General features: G+C 39.3%; 1 protein-coding gene across 22 annotated transcripts in view; it reads left to right on the top strand.

Moving 5' to 3' along the window:
- The window catches only part of TPK1 (thiamin pyrophosphokinase 1), a 391,983-nt gene that overhangs the window by 80,968 nt on the left and 295,328 nt on the right, over window positions 1–15,687 (top strand). For 19 of the 22 annotated variants that reach the window (XM_086398263.1, XM_086398267.1, XM_086398254.1 and 16 more), the window contains exon 3: window positions 4,939–5,010. The exons of the other annotated variants lie outside the window; for them this stretch is intronic. In XM_086398263.1, the coding sequence (XP_086254389.1) occupies window positions 4,939–5,010 (72 nt within the window). The remainder of the gene's footprint in view (window positions 1–4,938; window positions 5,011–15,687) is intronic. 22 annotated transcript variants of the gene reach the window in all.

Below are 15,687 nucleotides of genomic sequence, written 5' to 3' on the forward strand. Positions count from 1 at the left end.
TTAACTTAGTCATTTTTGTTGTATCAGTATTGAGTCATGAATTTTTATCTTTATACTTGGGGTTGTTAGCCAAAACTTTTATTGCTTAAGCTGTTCCAGTTTTGACCTTTGGGCTATTGGGAGCTCTTTGAATTTTCTCTTACACCCCTTTGGCATACTTCCATCAATGTGGCTGTCTTGTTTTTTGGGTTTTGGGGGGAGTGCTTCCTTACTCCCTGGCACTATCTGATGGTTCAGGCTTGTCTTATGAATTTCCTTTCTCCCAATCACAAAACTTAGAATCAGCCATTTCTTCTAAGAAGCAGGTGGTTCTTTGTTGTTTTCATTTTGTTTTGTTTTTAAATAATAAAAGTGAGGAGAGAGCTACGTAAGAATGAAAGTGAGTTGGCATGCCCCTCCCACCTTTCTTACCTTCTGAACTTGTTCTTCACCTAGTCCTTAGCCATCAGAGGACCTCTTTGCTTTTTTAGCTCAAGGCTGATGATTTCATCTCATTTTTGATTGTCCTTTTCATGTCATGAACTTGGACTTGTGTATGTTGCTTATGCCCTTAGCCACTCAGTCATGTCTGACTCTTTGCAAGCCCATGGAATGTAGCCCCCCAGACTCCTCTGTCCATGGGATTTCCCAGGCAAGAATACTGAAGTGGGTTGCCATTTCCTTCTCCAGGGATCTTCCCAAGCCATGGATTGAACCTGCATCTCCTGTGTCTCCTGCATTGCAGGCGGATTCTTTACCCGCTGAGCCATGAACTTGGACATTTGTATTTAATTCAGAGTTTCCAGGCAACTTGGAGTACTTTGGCTTTGAGCCATCCAGGATCAGGGGTTTTCCATCGTCTATAATTGAAATCCCTTTGAGAAAGCAAATCAAGTATTTTGACTTATCCTGTATTTCTCTTTGAGAGAGAATGACTCATTCTCCTCAGAATGAGGGGAATGACTTAGTACATTTGATTTTAAAAGTTGTCGTTTTTACAGCATAAGGAAGACATTCTTCCTAGCCTTTCTCTTAAGTCTTTTTGTACCTCCTAGAGATAGCATCAATGTGACAACTTGAGAAATATTGGGTTGGCCATTAAATGGTACAGAAAAACCTGAACGAACTTTCTGACCAACCCAGTACTTGATATAAGACTGTTAGTTTCTTTACTGCTATGGTCCTAACTATTTTTCTAAATTCCTACACATTTAGAGTCAGGAGTTAAGGGCACGTGGTTCCGTGTCTGAGGCTGACGTGGACTTCTCTCTGCATTGAGATTCTCTCATAGCCTATTTAGAAATAGTGGGTGGTACTGGGTACTGCATTGTCTGCAGCCTAGTAGGGACTAGTAACCATAAGGGTTTTGAGGGTAAAATAAATGCCAAACTGACTTCATTTAGTTTTAATTGCAGAGGAGTCTAGATTAGAAGAGTAAAGAATATCAGATCCTAGTACCTAAGGATCTTTATGCATAGAACCAGATTAACATAGCTGTTATGTATAGAAATAGTTGGAGGAGTTAATTTTTGGATAACATCATTAGCAAACTGTACTATACATTTTCAAATGTCTCCGTTCTTTTCGAAAATGCTTTCACAGATAACGCCTTAATGAAAGTATGGGTTTTAGAGGAGCAGTAAGGTGGATAATAATGCTTTTCCCCTTCATCAGATTGTTCTTTGAGCCACAAAAATACTGAGTTCACATATCAAAGAATCAGTGACAGAAAGCAGTTTGCTCCTTCACTTACACATACATGCAATATTGTTGAATGCCTCCTTTAGCAGTGCAGACCTTGCCAAAGATTAAAGGACCATTGGTTTATCCTAGCTATTAGCTCCTTGCCATTAACGTCGTATCAAGCACTTACAGGCTATCAGTCTCTTATCCCTGTTGAATAAGTGAACGAGTTGAAGTCTTCCTTCCTGTGTTTTGATGCTTACCTGCTCTTTGTCTTTTCCAGTTTCTCTTGATCATCTTTACCTTAACCCAGTGAAGACCATGATCACCCCATTAATTAAAATTCAGTTTCTCTCTACAGAATAACAACCCCAAGGATTATTGACTTAAAGTAGGAGTTTAGTTTTTTTTCTCCTATAAAAGAAGTCTGGAGTCAGGCATTGAAGTGCTGGCACAGAGGTTTCATGGAGTCTTCAGGGACCCAGGCTCCAGCCTGTTGTCATTGTTCTTTGCATCCCAGGTGGCTGCTAGACTGTTGTTCATTCATCAGTCTTGCTCCAGATGGCAGAATGGAAGAAAAACAGAAGAAAAAGCCCTCACCGCCCCACTTTAAGGAGACTCTCTAAAAGTAACATATCAGGCTCCTCTATACATTTTCTTGGCCAGAACTTAGTGCTATGACTACGTTTTGCTGGAGAGAATCTAAGAGATAGTTTTTCATCTGGACAGTAATATTTCCAGTAAAACAAAAAAAGCCAGAAAGTCAAAGCAAAAACCAAAACTGAAACCACAAAAGCCCCTCAGGATTCTGTTGTTGAATAAGAGGAGGAGGAATGTTGTGCGGTAATCACTGGTTTTTGCCACTATCTTCACTCTGATGCAGCCCAAAGATGCCTCCTGGCTTCGCCTCACCTCTGGACAAGTGATTTTGCCAGTTCTCCAACCAGCCATCATCACCATCTTGTTTACACCGACTCCTGTTTCAACATCCCAGAATGGGTGGGAAAAGTCCTGAATTTGAGACAGATCTGATGTCCTGTGTCTGCTAGTTGACCCCAACTGAATTCCTATTTTTAAACCTGTGGATATTCAGCTCCTGTAGTCCATTTCTTGCAGCAGTTATTTTCGATGTCCATTCAACTTTCATATTTTGACTTTGTTCTTGTTTACTTTCTTATGAGGAAATCAGTCATCCTCTGCCTCTATCTCACTTTCCTGTATTGCTGTGATAGATCATCCTTTGCTTCAGTCTCAATACCTGTTTTTATCAATAGTATGTAAGCCTTTGGGCCGGGGGTGGGGGGGTAGGGGAGGGTGGGGGGTGGGGGTGGGGTGGGGGTGGGGTATATTAATTCCCAAAGGAGACTGCTTTGTGCTCTATAAATACCTGTTGAATGAATGAATGAATCCTTTCCCTCTCTCTCTTACTTCCCTCTTCCTAATTAGAATACAGTATATTCTCTATTTATAATACTCTCTCTGGACTTTGCTGCCTTTTTTTCCCCCATTTTTCACAGTTCACTTTTTTATTTAAGAAGAGGCATCTCACAGTTTTCTCACTCCTTGTTCTCTTTACTGTCCTCTGAATTTTCAGACTTTGCTTTGACATTTTCGCCCCCTTGTTAGCCTTTTCTCATTGTCTAGTCTCTTTGATGCTGCATTATTGATGCCACATTCTTGGAAATACTCTTGGTTCTTTTACCTTTGTAGCTGTTTCTTCTGTATTTCCTTTGTTGACGTCCTTCTGCTCTATAACACTGAGCAAAATGTGACGATTTATGTTTGCGATTTGTTCTTTTCTCTCTCTGCCCTTTCTTTGCAGTATCTCAGCTGCGTGTCTGCACTTTGACCTTCGTCTGTCATTTCTGTATGGCTGATCCTCCAGTATACATAAATTGCTTTTACTACTCATTTCTGCATCACTCTTAAATACTTCCTGGATGCCAGGACTGAAATTTCTGTCATCATAAAGAGCATGTGTAAAATTTGGAATGTTAGGATACATGTCTCAGGTGCCCATCACTAGAATGTTGCCTCCTAAACTTTCCATGCTAACAGTCCTACCGGCAAAGGATAGCAGCTTCCTGTGCATTGTCTTTTCTGTCTGGAATGCCCTTTTCTTTGTTTTGGCCAGCTGTCTTTTTAAGCTCAAGTTCAGAGATCTGCATATCACCAAGCTTTCTAGGATGACACCAGACCTTACTGACTTTATAGGCTTTGAACTTCTGCCACATTCATTTATCTGTTGCCTGGCACTCCTCCTATCCTTGTGTGGTACTGTATGTGGAATAAATCGTCTTTATTATAAATGTCTTATCTTGCAGATACCCTGTAATCTTATTCCTCTTCATACTCCTAGTGCTCGATATATAATCGGCACTTAATAACATTTGCTGTGGATGATGGCATCCCCTTTTCATTTCCTTATCTTGTTCCATTTCTAGCACTGAGATTGCTTAAAAAAACAATTAATTTTTCTTATCACCAAACAAACATTTCTTTTCCATAAATGAAATGAAGTGCTCGGACTGAGCTGAATGACAGATTTTCAGCCAGCCTTATTGTGTTCTGCTATGCACTTTTTACAGTACATTATAAAAAGCTTGAACTGATTGTTGGAGAAGTAACTTTTCTCCATCTTTCTTGGTCTTTTGAGTGTCATCTAAAAAGTGGGAATAAAAGAGTCATGAAAAGAGCTAGTAGGATCTTGTGGAAATAAAGTTTTCCATGGGTGAGTTCAAGTGGGGCTGAGGGAGAGGTTGAGAGGGAAAGAGAGACTGTGACTAAATGAGGATGAAAATGCATGTAAAAGGCCACACCCGTTAGACCCAAGCAGCTTGGCAGCATCCAGGAGATACCAGACCAGCCAGGTTGAAGGCTACTTGTAGCAAAGTGTTGTGTATTTCATAAGGATAGGAATTCACGTCAGGGGCATGTTTGCTGTGCGCCCCTACAAAAAGAAGCATTTGTTGTTGTTCAGTCGCTAAGTTGTGTTCAACTCTTTACAGCTTCATGGGCTGCAGTTGTTTTTATGATGAACCATATTTTAATAATAAATTCCTCAGCAATATAGTGATGTGACGGACGCATGGAATAAAGTAGATCCAGTTTACCTACGGTGTCTTTTAAAATCCAGGTATAAGAAATCAGCTGTGATTAAAATTTAGCTCTGTATAGACTTAAAACTCAAACTAATAAGAGTACAATTCCAGACTCAAATTAGGGAACACAAGACTTAACTTCACTTGTTTACTTGATTTTGCTTTTTTCCCATAGGGAGTTTGAAATACTGCCTTGTGATTCTGAACCAGCCTTTGGACAAATGTTTTCGTCATCTTTGGCACAAAGGTAACCTTAATTAGCATTTATATTTCTTTGCTTTCTTACTTTCCTTTGGACTGATGTGACGGTTAAGTATCCCAGAAACCAGGTGGACTACTAAAAAGTGGAATTTATAATATGCTGATTTAAATATTGAGTTATCAGAAGATGTTATTACTGTTTCTCTGCTTATCTGTTCTGTTTATACACGTGGTTTCCAAGCAGTGGACCTCTAAGGACAGAATTATAATATAGCACCACTCTGCTGCTGCTGCTAAGTCGCTTCAGGCATGTCCAACTCTGTGTAACCCCATAGACGGCAGCCCACCAGGCTCCCACATCCCTGGGATTCTCCAGGCAAGAACACTGGAGTGGGTTGCCATTTCCTTCTCCAATGCATGAAAGTGAAAAGTGAAAGTGAAGTCGCTCTGTCGTGCCCGACTCTTAGTGACTCTACTGTATATTATAACTATTATGTGGATGTTTATCCTAAGTACTTACAAGTGTTTGTTCAAGTGTAAATGTTTTTGGCTCCAGTGACAGCAGAAAACCTCCACAAGCCTCACTCATTCCAGCATTCAGTAATTAGATTTCTTCAGAATGACTGGAAGATAAAAGAAGAAGACAGTTACCAGTATATTAGAATTTCTAGGGGTGCAGAAAAATATAGTTAAAAATGGAATATTTTTACCGAATTAAACTTCTATGAAGTTTCATGTAAGAAATAGGCTTTATTAACTCTTTTACATTATTCTTGATTTTTATAGAATTAACTCAAGAAAGTAGTATTAAATAGCATTTGCCATTTTGAACCTCTGTTCTTTAATGAAGTCTTGGTTTTTTTTCCCTAAGGGATACTTTTGCTATGTTTTCATTGTAAGTTTTAGATCAAATTAGATAAACAGAAATCTTGATTCATGATATATTGTAGCATATTGTTGATTTTCTTTTACCAGCCCAGACTAGTGTTCTCGTTGTTGAGGTTGTGTGTCTTTGAATTCAAACCTGTTAGGTTAATCAGTTCACATCTGGACAAAGGTAGTTGTGATACTAGAGGGAATAAATTATTATGTAGATAATTTTGTAGAAAGAATTTTTCATGTTCAGTATGCTCAGGATGAAAACTCCTGGTATTACAAATTTAGCCAACTTTAAATTAGCTAACTTAAAATTTCACATTGTAGTTTTACTAACATTGCCCTAAAAGTAAACAGTTACTCAACTATTAACTTATCTTTCATAGCACTTACTGCTTACTAACCTGAAATTAGGTAGTTATTTGGGTATCTTAAAGCCAAAAGGTCTTTTTTGACACTTTATCTTTGTAGTCTAGTGCTGTGCGTGGCATATAATTGCTTAGTAATTACAGTGATTGAAAGACAGAATCTAATATAGTTGATATTGCTCATAAAGACCAAAGCAGACTGACTAGGTACATCTTTTTTTACCTGAACTTATTGTATCATGTTTTATAATATTTTTAGGAGCACATGTAAAACTGTGTTTTACAGCAAATTGATAAAATATTCATTGATAGGAGCTGTTAGAAACATTGGATAATGAAAACCACATACTCAGCCTCATATTTTGGGGGTGGTTAATGGTCCTGTTTTGCTCATAGTGTGATATGATGTAGATTTTTGAGCTGACTGAAGTTCTTCATTTCATTAGGTTTTCTGCAGTGAGTTTCATTTGAAAATGTCTCAGGCCTGACGTTCACCAGATAATCAGTTCAGTTCAGTCGCTCAGTCGTGTCCAACTCTTTGCGACCCCATGAACTGCAACACACCAGGCCTCCCTGTCCATCACCAACTCCTGGAGCCTACCCAAACTCATGTCCATTGAGTGGGTGATGCCATCAAACCATCTCATCCTCTGTCATCTCCTTCTCCTCCTGCCCTCAATCTTTCCCAGCATCAGGGTCTTTTCCAATGAGTCAGCTCTTTGTATCAGGTGGCCAAAGTATTGGAGTTTCAGCTTCAACTTCAGTCCTTCCAATGAACACCCAGGACTGATCTCCTTTAGGATAGACTGGTTGGACCTCCTTGCAGTCCAGTGGACTCTCAAGAGTTTTCTCTAGCACCACAGTTCAAAAGCATCAATTCTTTGGTGCTCAGCTTTCTTTATAGTCCAACTCTCACATCCATACATGACTACTGGAAAAACGATAGCCTTGACTAGATGGACCTTTGTTGGCAAACCAATGTGTCTGCTTTTGAATATGCTACCTAAGTTGGTCATAACTTTCCTTCTAAGGAGTAAGCGTCTTTTAATTTCATGGCTGCAGTAACCATCTGCAGTGATTTTGGAGCCCCAAAATGTAAAGTCAGCCACTGTTTCCAGTGTTTTCCCATCTATTTGCCATGAAGTGATGGGACCAGATGCTATGATCTTAGTTTTCTGAATGTTGAGCTTTAAGCCAACTTTTTCACTCTCCTCTTTTACTTTCATTAAGAGGCTCTTTAGTTCTTCTTCACTTTCTGCCATAAGGGTGGTATCATCTGCATATCTGAGGTTATTGATATTTCTCCCAGCAATCTTGATTCCAGCTTGTGCTTCTTCCAGCCCAGAGTTTCTCATGATGTACTCTGCATATAAGTTAAATAAACAGGGTGACAATATACAGCCTTGACGTACTCCTTTTCCTATTTGGAACCAGTCTGTTGTTCATGTCCAGTTCTAACTGTTGCTTCCTGACCTGCATATAGGTTTCTCAAGAGGCAGGTCAGGTGGTCTGGTATTCCCATCTTTTGAAGAATTTCCCACAGTTTATTGTGATCCACACAGTCAAAGGCTTTGGCATAGTCAATAAAGCAGAAATAGATGTTTTTCTGGAACTCTCTTGCTTTTTCATTGATCCAGCAGATGTTGGCAATTTGATCTCTGGTTCCTCTGCCTTTTCTAAAACCAGCTTGAACATCTGGAATTTCATGGTTCACATATTGCTGAAGCCTGTCTTGGAGAATTTTAAGCATTACTTTACTAGCGTGTGAGATGAGTACAATTGTGTGGTAGTTTGAGCATTCTTTGGCATTTCCTTTCTTAGGGATTGGAATGAAAACCGACCTTTTCCAGTCCTGTGGCCACTGCTGAGTTTTCCAAATTTGCTGACATATTGAGTGCAGCACTTTCACAGCATCATCTTTTAAGATTTGAAATAACTAGAATTTTATCACCTCCACTAGCTTTGTTCATAGTGATGCTTTCTAAGGCCCACTTGACTAATCATTTGATTTGCATTAAAAAATGAACATTTGGTCAGTACACATATATAAAGGGAAGTAAAGGTATCTAAAGTGTACTGTGTACTGAAATGGTTAGATAATTCTCATTTCCGAAATAACTTTTCTTTAGGTTATTGAAATGCTAAATTCTTTCATGTATGCCTTTAGGATAATTCATCATTTTGGAGCCATGAACCATTATAAAAAGCAACTCTCTTAACAAAGACTAAGAAATAGGTTTTTTGTGACTCTCATAACAGAGGCTGTGAGCTTGTGTTTGTGTTGCTGTTCTTCTAAGAAATGGCAATGAAATAGAGAAACTCTGAGCTTGAGCTGATTTTCACAAGAGTGTCCCATAGAAAAACAGCATCAGTGGTTTGGGGGAAGAAACAGAATTGTGTCTTAAGATTTCATATCAGCAAGTAAGTCATGGCTGGAGGCTGCCCTGCTGCTTCTCTTAAGCTAATTTATGCCTGCAGCATTTTCTGTAACTTCTGTGGATGTGAAGATTTGGCAAGAGCAGAAATTAAGTGGTGAGAGCTGACCACAAAACCAAAACACACGAAAATTTGAAGGCTACTGCATAGCATACATAAGTCTCTTATATAAAAGTCTATATTTTACCTTTAACATATATGTGAAAGGCTTCTGTTGAGTAGGTATTTCTTGAGATTCCTTTCAAATGAAAGACTACTTTGAAGATGTTAGTTCACATGTTATAAAATCTAGTTTAAATGACTTAAAGAAGGGCTTCAAGGGAGATTAAAATTATAAAAGTTTTTGAGTGTGTTTTCCCTCTACTACATCATGAAGTTTTAAGGACTTTTTGGTCACACTTCTTAGAATATATCCCTACTTGTCTAACATTATGTACTCCAGATTTAATCTGGGGACATAAAATAAATATTTGATAGGTAGGTAGATAAATAAAACGAGAATCTAGTTAGTATCTCACTAAGTGTTCTGTGGCAATCAGAGATTATTGGCCTTTGTGACTATCGCTCTTAGATTTCTTGACCTCCCTCCCTCCCTCCCTCCCTTGCTCTCTCTCTCTTTTTTTTTTTCCCTGTGAGCCAGGCTTTCTCTTCCAGTAAATGTCTTTTTCACCCTGAAATATATGGTAAGTGAAAGAAACAGAGATGTCTGTGTTTGAATGGCTCTGGTTATTTCTTGTTGTGGGTCAGTGTTTTTCATCTCGGGGTCACCAAGCTTACTGGGTCCTCACAGATAGTAGGAGAGGTCTCTTGAGTTACATGAAATTGAAATACAAAAAAAAGAAATAAGAAACCCACAGACATTCATTTACGTGGAATACGGTTGCATAGATTGATCATGTATCAGGTTTCTAGGAGTTTGACGTCCTGAATACATCCTCATTTTTAACGTGAGTTCCTGGCCTCAACCTGCCTCTTGCGTTTGATCCGCAGAACAGTGGTGACCATATTAATCAGATTATGAATCGATGATCAGGTTATGTCAATGCCATTATGTTTAATCTTTGGCCTTAGAGCTTTTTCCTCTAATAAGGAATTACTTTCCTTTACTGGGTGTCTGTTTCTCTTATTCCTCTGGAAACCAACGTTAAGATCACATGAGGATATGGGCAACATACTCTGTTCATTTTGGATGAGGCTTAAGTCATAAGATATTTTGACAGATCCAGTGGGTTTTTCAGGTTAAAGGGAGGCAAATGTGACATTTCATGAACTGGAAAACAAGCAAGGTCTTTGGTTTTGTAGTATCATTTTTTCCCCTTCTGTTCTGTTTGTAATGGACCTATTGAGGCCCTTCTGTGCCAGGCATGGGGCTCGAAGCTGGGGGTGGGACTCGGGGCTCTGGGTTTTGGTTGGAATGGAGAGCTGGTGGGCAGGAAAGGTGCGGGTGGGACTCTGGGCTCTGGGCTTTTGTTGGAATGGAGAACTGGTGGGCGGGAAAGGTGTGGGTGGGACTCTGGGCTCTCAGTTGTGGTTGGAACTTCACTGGCGGGGCGGGAAGATGGGGTTGTGGAGGCCTAAGGTTGCAGCCTGTTCTTGATGACAGCATCTTCATCAAGAGCCACAAGGCCTCAGAAGGAGCGTGCTGTATCCCTGCTTCTCAACAGCTGTGAACCTGTTGTAGCATTTGATTAATTGCATCTGCTTGGCTCATGTCTGTATGCTTGTCTTTCTTTAAAGAAAAACACTTTAGCTGAATAAATACTTTTTAACAGAATCATGACTTGCTGCACTAATTCTACTGATTTTGTGCTAGTGATCAGTGTCAGGCTGAAGTTTGAAGTGCCTGATCTGCTATAAAGCGCCTTGTTGTCTTGACCCTTTCTTTTGTAAATTATGCACCCCAGGACTCTTTTCTCCTGATGACTTAAAATGAAGCTCAGCCAAAGTTAACAGATTTACAGCATGTGAAGTTTTCTTTTTCCTCTCTTTTTCTACCACTATCTCTCTATTCCGTGGGACTTTTCTTCTTTCACTTCTGGTGTCCATTTTGTTCATTTTCATTAAGAGAAATTGGATACTTGTAATTTTTATATGTAGATATTGGTTGGTAGCTTTAAAATACTTGGTATATTAAAGAAATAGCTATTTCATTCCTATTGTATTTATTTGTATACATTATGTCTATTAGAAGGATTTCAAAGGAAACGTTTTTGATAATCATCTTGAAAGTTCATAATCACCTTAGGGTTATTCCTAAAGCTGACTCTGAAAGGGCTAGTCATAGTCCATCTTTTTGGGTTTCTTTTTTTGAGTGTGTTTCTAATATAATTTTTCCTCTGTCCTCATCTTCTGCTGTGACCCCATCCTATGTATTTAATGACTGATATAATTGAACTGCCTTTTTTTGTTGTTGTTGCTTGAAATAGATTTTTATTATACTTATTCATCTTTCAACCTTTGACTCATCTTTAAAGGTCTAACTCAAATGCCACCTCCTGTGTATAAAAGCTTCCTTACTTAGTGTGCCCAGGTAGAGATTTTCTCCTTAGTATTTGTCTTTTGCTTCTTACTTAGAAGTATCACCTGATCCCTCCTTGAGGCTCAGCTTCTTAAAGAAGGATACAGAATGCTTAGCAGAGGTGTTTTCCTCCTGGTTCTGGTGAGACTAGCCTGGGAGCAGCCATTGTAGGTCATCCTGGCAATTGCTGAAGGTCAGGGTCTGTCTTTGGTACTTTTTGGATGCTGGAAATCCTTTTGCCCTGCTGTGAACCAGTTAGCGGGCAGCAGGTGCATGCACGCACACACACTCTTCCCTGCGGCCAAGATTCCTCGCGTTTCTCAGCCTAGGTTGGGTCCCTTTTCTACTTCTCCTGAACTGGAGCTCTGTTGACCAATTTCTTTTTTCCTCTGCTCTAAGACTCCCAAATGCTTACTTTGTATTTCCTCGTGTAACCAATCAGAACTGCTGTTTTCATTAATCTCACCTCTTTTCCTCATAGCTCATATGCAAAGAATATATTCCTTTTTTCCTCTTTCATTTTATGTCTTTGACAGTTGAAGTGGTAACAAATGTGTCATTGGAATATATCCTCTTTGTCCATTAAGATATTATGGTAAGGTATATCTTTATTATAGAGAAGAGTATAAAATTATGCAATTAAGCAACACCCTTATCTTCTGACTTTAATTTCTAAAGAGATTTACTGTATATTTTTATTGCAGTGCTTGTAATGCTCCTTTCTTAATTTCTTTGTGAGAATGGTAGATTAACCTTATTTTTGAGAAAATACATGCCTCAGTTTTACCCTAGATTTTCATCTTTAATTATAGAATTATATATGTGCTTTTTAATTTAATTTAATTTAATTATAGACTTATATATGTGCTTTTTAAAGATTTAAAACATCACTTTTTATAATGAGACAGTGACAGTCCCCATTAGCTATTTAATATTTCCTTCAGTATTTGTTTTATACTTGCATTTTTTCTTTTTCATTATTGCCCATGAAATGATTTTTATGTGTATTTTAACCATCAGTTAAGGTTGTAGATGGAATGCTGTGACTAAATAGGAAAATGCCCCTAAAATAGAGGTTGCCAGGCCATGTGACTCTGTACCCTCTATGGCAGCTAGTGCAGAGGTTTTGACTGCCCGTTTTACTGTGTTTTTTTTACGCCATGTAGGTCTGTGTCCTAACTGGTATGTTGGTGTTTAATATAACTAGAAAATGGCTTCAAGTTAGTATGGCTACTTATATTTTAGTAAATATAAATATATATATATATATTTTATATAAACATACATTTTTTAAACTCATTCATTCATTTACTTACATTTGCTCCATGTTAGTTTACAGGGACACACACACACTTACACACAGACTTTTCTGCTGATGTTAAGTCCAATGAACTAAGCCTGATGTGGGATTAGTTACAAGACTCTAAGCGTGTTGTTAACAGTCATCCTTGCTAGGGAAGCTCAGCAGGACCTTTGTGGTACTGTGTCCTCACTGAAACGGTGTAAAAGTAAAACACAAACAAAAAACTCCAAAGGATTCTAGAATTCTATCTCTGCACTAGGCAGACAGTGAATGCTGCAGAAACCTAGTTAAAAATAAAGCATCACCTTTGGGTCAGCTATCCCAAAGTGAATTCAGCGTTTTGCATTTCTTAAAGTTGATGGTGTCCAACTCTTTAGAAGGTATCCTGTCATTTTCCCCGTCAGAGTGCTCAGGTCTTAGGTGGCCTTCCCTGAAATGCAGACGTCATGTTCACAGCACTTCCCAGAAATTTGTTACAGAGACGTAAAGTTTTCTCCATTCACTTGTAACACAGAGCTTATTCAGTTAGTTTGAAGGTCTTCTAAAAGAGTAGTCTTCAGAGAAGCAGTCGGAGAAACATGGTGTGAATCACTTCCTTTTCCCCACATTGTGAATTGTTACCTTACCCGTAAGAATCTGGAAACATATATTTTTACCCTGTCCTGCTTTAAAGTTTGATCTCTAAATACTGTGATGTGTTAGATAAATATTAGTGTTCCTATGTGTGTTAATTTTTTGTCCCACTTTGCTTAGTGGCTTCTCCCTTGTAATAGTTTCTTCGAAGGCAAGCTGCGTCTGAAAGTTTATTTTCAGAGAGGGTGCATGCATGCTCAGTTATGTCTGACTCTTTTGAAAACCCATGGACTGTAGCCCACCAGGGTCTTGTGTCCATGGGATTTTCTAGGCAAGAATTACTGAAGGGGGTAGCCATTCCCTTCTCCAGGGCATCTTCCTGACCCAGGGATCAAACCTGCATCTCTTGCATCTCCTGCATTGGCAGGCGGATTCCTTACCACTGCACCTGGGAAGATCATGCTATTTAATTGAGTATAAGTCAGTTAAGGCAGGAAGAGAAGAGGATGACAGAGGATGGGATGGTTGGATGGCATCACTGACTCAATGGACATGAGTTTGAGTAAACTCTGGGAGTTGGTGATGGACAGGGAGGCCTGGAATGCTGCAGTCCATGGGCTCCCAAAGAGTCGGACATGACTGAGCAACTGAACTGAAAGTCAGTTAAAGAACATTACCACTGGCTAATATTTGTGTGCGATTACAGAGTAAAACTAAGATGAACTTTTTTGGAGTCCTGGTCTTTGGGGGAAGCTGAGCCTCTCTGAGTATTTGCTTTCCCAGTAATAGCTGCTCAGAGTCTCGGAAAGAAGCTGCCATTGGGAAACAGAAAAGCTAGTAAGAGAGGATGACCTCTCTCCTGCTTCACTCAGAAGTTTGGTTGCGAGGAAATCTGATCTGTATCCTTCTGTATCTGAATTTACTGGCAGTGTTCGGAACAAACTGAATGGGGCATCATAGGGGAAATCGTAGGGCAAAACACTTGTCTAAGCTAGTAGGGGAGTAGCTTATTTGTTGTTGTTCAGTTGCTAAGTCATGTCCGACCCTTTGGGACCCCATGGACTACAGCATTCCAGGCTTCCCTGTCCTTCATTTTCTCCCAGAGTTTGCTCAGATTCATCTCCATTGAGTTGGTGATGATATCTACTATCTCATTCTCTGCTGTCCTCTTCTCCTTTTGCCTTCAACCTTTCCCAGCATTAGGGTCTTCTCTAATGAGTTGCTTCTTTGCATCAGGTGGCCAAAGTATTGGACTTTCAGTATCAGTCCTTTGAGTGAATATTCAGGGTTGATTTCCTTTAGGATTGACTGGTTTCATCTCCTTGCTGTCCAAGGCATCTCAGGGGTCTTCTCCAGCACCTCAGTTCAAAAGCATCAGTTCTTCAGCGCTCAGTGGAAGAAATACTCTATAATTTTGAATGTATTCAATAGAACTGAACAGTGTGCAGTGTTAAATACCTATAATAGCAGGATCTCTGTGGAAGTGAAATAGTGATACCCTTTAATAAGACATCCTTGCCATCTCAATCATTATCATAAATTTGGTTTTTAAGGGATTTGCTGGTTATGACTACCTGGATAGGTAGAATATCATGTGCGTTTTTGTCATTTAATTGCATCCAAGCAAAGATCCAGCTGATACCTTAGCTGGGAAAATGCTAGGCTTTAGGGTATCTGAATTTTCATTCAGATGATCCAGGAAGCATCTGTTCTACTGATGAGCAGATTAGTCATTAGACTTAAGAATCCTATAACGGTGAGGCTTAGCACAGTTTATTGAACTACCAAATTGACACTATTTGTGTCATTTTCTGTTCTTAGTGGTTCACAGAACTTATGCTTTGAGCACATTTAAGTGAACGTTGAGCCAAAGATCTGATGAGCAATTTGCATACTTGGTTCTGGTCCATTAAGCAAAACAGTTATGTACAAGCTGTAGTCCCTGTAAATAAGGCTGGCAGGAAAGATCTGTCTCACTCATACAGAAACATTTGAGGACTACAAAAAAGTCATTTAAATAGATGCCATTTCAATATATTAGTGATACAGAACAAAATGTGTGTAGTCTGATTTGAGACTGGAAATATAATTTATGACTCTCATCCCAAGGTGATGGCCCATCGCTGTTGAATTAGATCTTTCATTATTTTGAGTGTTACAAATGTCAGATATTAAGGACCTCAGTGTTATTTTCTTAGGATCCACTCTCGGATCATCATGTTGCATGATGTTTTGTTTCAGTAACTCCATTATCATAGGCCACTGAAGAAACTGATCCCAAAACCTGAAGTACTTCATAGTTGTGAAGCATTTGTAATTCTCCTGCTACACGTCCTGATTTCATGGTACTTTGTATGAGCTGTTGTGTATGTGCACGCATGCTCATTTGCTCAATTTGTGTCGGACTCTTTGCGACCCCATGGACTATAGCCCAACAAGTTCCTCTGCCCATGGAGTTTTCCAGTCAAGAGTGCTGGAGTAGGTTACTATTTCCTCCAGGTTATCTTCCCCACTGAGATACCGAGCTTGTATCTCTTGTGTTTCCTGCATTGGCAGGTGGATTCTGTACCCTGCACCACCTGGGAAGCCCATGAGCTGTGGTCCTTGTTATTTAAAACAGAGAAGTAGTTTCAAAATACCAAGTTTTCA

Source organism: Bos grunniens, chromosome 4 (assembly GCF_055505025.1).
Source record: "Bos grunniens cultivar Pamir isolate PY7600 chromosome 4, Bosgru_T2T1.0, whole genome shotgun sequence".
Taxonomy (NCBI): Eukaryota; Metazoa; Chordata; class Mammalia; order Artiodactyla; family Bovidae; genus Bos; species Bos grunniens.